This window comes from Colossoma macropomum, unplaced genomic scaffold, assembly GCF_904425465.1.
Source record: "Colossoma macropomum unplaced genomic scaffold, Colossoma_macropomum, whole genome shotgun sequence".
Classification (NCBI taxonomy): domain Eukaryota; kingdom Metazoa; phylum Chordata; class Actinopteri; order Characiformes; family Serrasalmidae; genus Colossoma; species Colossoma macropomum.
In genome coordinates, this window is record NW_023494804.1 from 6,640,939 (window position 1) to 6,647,282 (window position 6,344).

At 38.6% G+C, this 6,344-nt stretch overlaps 1 protein-coding gene across 1 annotated transcript; it reads right to left on the reverse strand.

The window, feature by feature from the left end:
* Positions 1 to 130: 130 nt before the first annotated feature.
* Positions 131 to 4,581, reverse strand: mrpl48 (mitochondrial ribosomal protein L48). Its single transcript, XM_036594919.1, has 8 exons — positions 4,414 to 4,581; positions 2,774 to 2,826; positions 2,659 to 2,690; positions 2,441 to 2,523; positions 2,108 to 2,277; positions 1,890 to 1,992; positions 1,124 to 1,213; positions 131 to 308 (listed from the first exon to the last, which is right to left on the reverse strand). The coding sequence occupies exons 1-8, from the start codon at positions 4,432 to 4,434 to the stop codon at positions 234 to 236; spliced, it is 627 nt and encodes a 208-aa protein (XP_036450812.1). The 5' UTR covers positions 4,435 to 4,581; the 3' UTR covers positions 131 to 233.
* Positions 4,582 to 6,344: the final 1,763 nt, after the last annotated feature.

The window sequence follows — 6,344 nt, forward strand, 5'->3', positions numbered from 1 at the left end:
GCCATGACTTTATCATCTCATTCCCATGCCTTACTAAGTCGTACATTATTTTTATTTATACAGGATGTCACCAGCGGGGCTCCGTAGCTAGCGTGTTGAAAAGATGCAGAAAAATAAAAATCAACAAAAATGGAGCTACATGGTTTTTATTGGACATCGACGATATACATTTTTCCTTATGGGGCATGAAAAAGAAAAAAATATAACAGCATCCACTCATTTTTTTAAGAACTTTAACCAATTTGTGCTAGTAGGCCCTCCAGTTCTGGTCGTGCCTTAAACCGGGTCTGGTAATCTGCCTCAGTGTGCTGAAAAAACAGAAAACAAAAGAAAAACATTGAAACAGCCTTAAAACAGACAATGCAAGAATAGAAAGAACTCAGAGCTATGGGTGGGTGATATGACAAGAATACAAAATCATTATACTTCAAGATATTTTCACAATACACAATCTGTATTATGGTATTTTGTTTTTCTGAGGCTGGATAAGTTGAAAAAACTAATTTTTCACATACAATACTGCACTAAAAATAATGAAACAGGATCACTCTTAAAAAAGATCGTTCTTCAAGGGTTCTTTAGTAAAGAAAATGGTTCTATACAGAACCATGAGCACTCAAAGAACCTTTGGCAAAATAACGGGGTTCTTCGCATCATGAAAGGTTCTTCGGATTGATTGAGAATGTGCTGTAGATGGTTCTATATAGAACCTTCTGAAAAGGGTTCTATAAAGCATCCAAAAGAGTTCTTCTATTGTGCTTGTAACAATAGAAGAACCCTTTTGGGTGCTATATAGAACACTTTTCAAAAAGGTTCTATATAGAACCATCTGTAGCACATTTATTCACATTTTCCATCAACCTGAAGAATCTTTTATGATGCAAAAAACCCTGTAATCTTGCAAAAGGTTCTTTGAGTGCTCATGGTTCTGTATAGAACCATTTTCTTTACCAAAGAACCCTTGAAGAACAATATTTTTTAAGAGTGATGCTCTCTTCATAATGAAACATGCAGTTGGTCATTGTTCTTTCAAGCACAGGCCCCGAAAAGTGTATTGAGATGTAATTTTTACACAAAATTCAGCTGCTGATGTGAATAAATGTAAATGGCCTGTTATGCTTACCTCCTTTATGGAGAGCTCGACTCCCTCTGGTTGGTTTTTCAGAAGGACTTCCATAAATATAGGAGCAAGTGCTGCCTTCATTTGACTTATCTAAACATATATTACACAGAGAAAGAAATAAAAGTTAACTATTACCACCAAACATAATTATTGCTATTTGAAGATGATGCTTCTGAGACTACTAGCATTGTTTTTGTTTGTTTTAAAACAATAACTTAAAGGGTCCACATCTTGGAAAACCAAATTTTCCTCACTTTTCTTAGCTACGTTTCAAAACATACCGTTCACTCCACAGCTTATGAAACCTAAGCTGCAAAAACATCCCACTCTGAATGTACTGTTTTTGTGATATCATGAAAAAACAACCCATTGACATAAATCTGCCTATTCAGTCTACAGCAGTTTAGCTCCGCTGATTTACACTGAAGTCGAGAGTTTCAGTCCAGACTGCTTCTTAAATGAGGCACAATACAGAGCAGCCAATGAGAACGGAACTCATTTACATATCAGCCTTAAAGGCACAGTAACAAAAACAACCTGTTCAATTCTAAAAGATAAAGGGAGGTTGGAAAATGGTCATATAAACATAAACTGTTTTGGTACATAAAGCCAAACAAACATAATTGGACTTCAAGGAAAACGACAGAAAACAAGAAAAGTGTAGGATATGAGCCCTTTAAATGTTCACTGTGGAAAAAAAATTGACAAGTAAATACGATAGAAGAACCGAACGACACTCAGAACGACACTGCAGAACTGTTTTTACCTGAACGACCCTCTCGTGAGTTTTGAGGACTACATCCACATACATCTTTGTGCCTTGGTCTGGCATGACCATGACCTCTGTGCTCTTAGTTGGCAATGCATAGCTTGACAAATAACAAGAGAAAGAAAAACATGCAGTTATGTTTCAGCACAGCTTTTAATCAACCATCTACACAGTCAGAGTCTGACAAAATAAAAAGAAAGAAAATCATATGTTACCTTTCATCTACTTTGATATCGAGGCGATTGCAGAGGTTATGGATGTACTGGGAGTAATGTTCTACCAGGGTCATGTCATAGCCAGATACTGACACGTTGAGAACCCCGTACTGAGTACCAGTGGCGGTCTTGATCTGCTTCACCTGAACTTTTTCCTTCTTCTTCTTTGGCTGTATAATTGCAAAAAAAGTTCCAGTAGAGAAGAATGCCATCAAATTTGGTAGAAATTACTACTGATGTTTTCCAGTTAAAGAGGAATTCCACTGATTTTTCAAAATTTCTGCATAAATAAATCACAGAAACATAGCTGGACATCTCAGCACTAAGCCTTACCTGCTCTTTAGGAAGCAGATACTTGTAACGACCAATTCCGTGTGTAGGCATGGATCTGTACTGTCTGTCAGTCAACAAGAAACCTAGAAAGGGCCACAAATTATAGTAAAGGTCACCATCATCACAACATTATAACATTATTAGTAGAATGATCACAAAGTAAGTGAGGGAAAAAACATCAGCATGTATCATTTACATTTACAGAACAACCATCTTACCTAATGGCACTTGCTGCTTTAATAAAGGTGCACTGTAATGTAAAAGACATAAACAGGTTAAAACAAACTCCTATTAGCAGACATTTAATCAAGTATGGAAAAACAGCACCCTCACCGAATCAGAGATACAGCCTGGATCAACGCCCGTGTGTTCTGAATGAGCAAAATCTGTAGAGAGAAAATAAAATCTTCTGTTGTTATGTGCGCAAGAGTAATCTGCTGTCTGTGCGCAAATGGAGGTGGCGGGCTAGGGGGTCTCACTTTAGCCAGATAACTTAAAGGGTCCATATCATGGAAAATGAGTTTGATGCAGTATGTTAAAGTTTTTTTACCATTCACTTTCCAATCCACACAGGCTAAATATGAAAACTAATCTACAAAAAACAACCTGAATTAATTCACTGCTTATACTCATACCTCAAAGATGGGGAAATAAAACAGAAGAAAAACATAGGATATGAACCCTTTAAGTCAACTTGTTCAACAGGAAAAGAGCTGAGGGGCATTCCTATTGGACAATCCTCCTCAACTTTGGGCTTTGGTTATCTGGCTAATTGAAAAGTCCTGTTTGTTAAATACCCTCCACAAAAATCTACTAACAATGTCCAGAAAAGCATTTTGTGATTGTAATGTAATGCAATTTACCATGATAACAATAAATATACTACAAATACACCAATCAGGCATAACATTATGACCACCTCCTTGTTTCTACGCTCATTGTCCATTTTATCAGCTCCACTTACTATATAGGTGCACTTTGTAGTTCTACAGTTACAGACTGTAGTCCATCTGTTTCTCTGCATACTTTGTTAGCCCCCTTTTACCCTGTTCTTCAGTGGTCAGGACCCCCATGGACCCTCACAGAGCAGGCACTATTTGGGTGGTGGATCATTCTCAGCACTGCAGTAACACTGACGTGGTGGTGGTGTGTTAGTGTGTTGTGCTGGTACGAGTGGATCAGACACAGCAGTGCTGCTGGAGTTTTAAACACTGTGTCCACTCACTGTCCACTCTATTAGACACTCCTACATTGTCAGTCCACCTTGTAGATGTAAAGTCAGAGACGATAGCTCATCTGCTGCTGCACAGTTTGTGTTGGTCATCCTCTGGTCCTTCATCAGTGGTCACAGGACGCTGTTGGCTGGACATTTTTGGTTGGTGGACTATTCACAGTCCAGCAGTGACACTGAGGTGTTTAAAAACTCCAGCAGCACTGCTGTGTCTGATCCACTCGTACCAGCACAACACACACTAACACACCACCACCACGTCAGTGTTACTGCAGTGCTGAGAATGATCCACCCAAATAGTTCCTGCTCTGTGAGGGTCCATGGGGGTCCTGACCACTCAAGAACAGGGTAAAAGGGAGCTAACAAAGTATGCAGAGAAACAGATGGACTACAGTCTGTAACTGTAGAACTACAAAGTGCACCTATATAGTAAGTGGAGCTGATAAAATGGACAATGAGCGTAGAAACAAGGAGGTGGTCATAATGTTATGCCTGATGGGCGTATGTATATTTATCCTTACCGAAACAGCCTAGAGTGCTCTAAATATAAACTTAATACAGATTAAAATGTTAAAATCTATATGTTCAGCTCATTATTTGTATTAAAGATTCTGAAACAGCCAAAAAGCAGCAGAAGCTTTCAGCTAATCCAGCAACGTAAATCTAACACATGGAGGCTCAGGTGACCTTTAGGAAGCACAAACAACGCAACTGCTGAGTTATTAACTGTAAATTACTGTACCTTTCCTGTTAACGCGTTCATCCTTTCAAATACCACGTTCAAATTACAAAAGAAAAATGTTAATAAACGCCAACAAGCTGCAAATTTAGACTTTAGATGAAGTGTGTAGACTGCATTCCCTTCTTCTCTCTCTCTTACTCTCTCTCTCTGCAGCAGGCGCGACCCAATACTGCCACCTACTGGGCGAAACGGTTCTAACTCCTTAGGTTGGCACCTGACCTCAGACAGTTGGGGACAGGCCTGGTTTAAAGGGACCGTATCATGGATTTTTTTAAAATATTTATTATATTATATTTATTAAGAGTTCAATATACTGAGTAAACGCTGTTAAAGTTTCAAAACACAAAATCTACTCCCCAGTCCATTTGGTCCAGCTTTGCATTTATTGTTTCTGTGATGTCACAAACATCAACACATGTACATATATATTCTCCCACAGCATGAGGCATTTTAGTCCCGACTATTGCAGAGAAATCATTAACCTGGACTGGTTTATAGGTCATTTACATACATCAGCCTTAAAGATATAGCAAAAACAGCGCCTTTTTAAATTATGAGGGCAAAAAGTTGGAAAATGATGTATAAATGTTTTTCTTCAGTGTAAAAAACACATACAGACATCATAAATGGACCTCAGGTGAAATGCAAAGAAAATGTAGAATATGGGCCCTTTAATAAAATGTTAAAGAGATATGAGTTTAAAATACACATAAAACACATGCAAAACAGCAGGTGTAAAAAAAATCACATTTTTTTCTATATACACCTGTACCTTTTACAGTGCACAAAAATATTGCAGCTGGGAATAAGAATGAATAATAATGCTAAAGAAATGACACAATGATTCAATGTTTTTGCTAAATTTTGAAACAAAAGAGTTTGATGTAGGATGGAAATATTGCTAAAGTTTAAAACAGCATATATGTACCTTGTCCACATGAGCAGTATATGGAAACTACACTGCAAAAACAGCTCATTTTGAATTAATTACTGTTGTGATGTCACAAGATCCAACACATTTACATAATACTCACCTATTCAGTCTACACCAGTTTAAGCCCTGCCCCTTCATGTTGAAGTCACAATGGCCCAATCCCATTTCACCCCGTCATCCCTACCACTAAGCCCTTACCCCTCCGTTTTGCACGTTCACGTCTAGGAGTAGGGTGTCCCGATCTTTGTTTAGATAGAGGGGTAGGGCGAAGTGTTAGGGCTACATGACCCCCCAAACAGAGGATTTTCAGAGACTCACTCCAAACGGGGCGTTACGAGAATAAAAACGTAAGATGGCAGCGCAAGAGAGCAAAGAAACGCACAAATGTTAAAATTTTCACCATTAAAGGTACGTTGATCATTGACTTATCTTAGTTAAATGTTGTTTTAATGTATTATGGCCCTTTTCTTTATAACAAGCGTAAAAAATCCCTAGTTATGCTGATGTCTTGGTAGCTAGCTAGCTAAATTTCCCATTCCACATTAAATAGTGCAGTATTTACATTCTGGTTCCTCAGGTGTCAGAACTGCTGCTCCATTTAAGGTGGAACTGGGAAATTCAAACAAGAAGCTGGTGAATAAACTGAATAACTGACTTCAGCTTCATATCACTGAAGAATTAGAGGTGGACGATAATGAATAATCGACCCCCTCTTTGAAAACTAAAGCCCAGCAGTGAGGTTGCTGAACTTTACCCTCCTCTGCTGTCACTGCAGACTGGCAGGGTCGCCTACAGAGCAGCGCTAGTAGCTGTTAATGAAGTAATGCTGTTTTTATTTGAGGGTCCCATTTTGTAGGGGAAGATTTCAACCACTACCCCTTGTAGCTCAGTTCCAAGCGGCAAGGCAACACTCGAAAACAATGGATAGGGGTAAAAATAAGAAATGGGATTGGGCCAAAGAGGCCAGAGACTATTTACATATATCTTAGTGGGCACA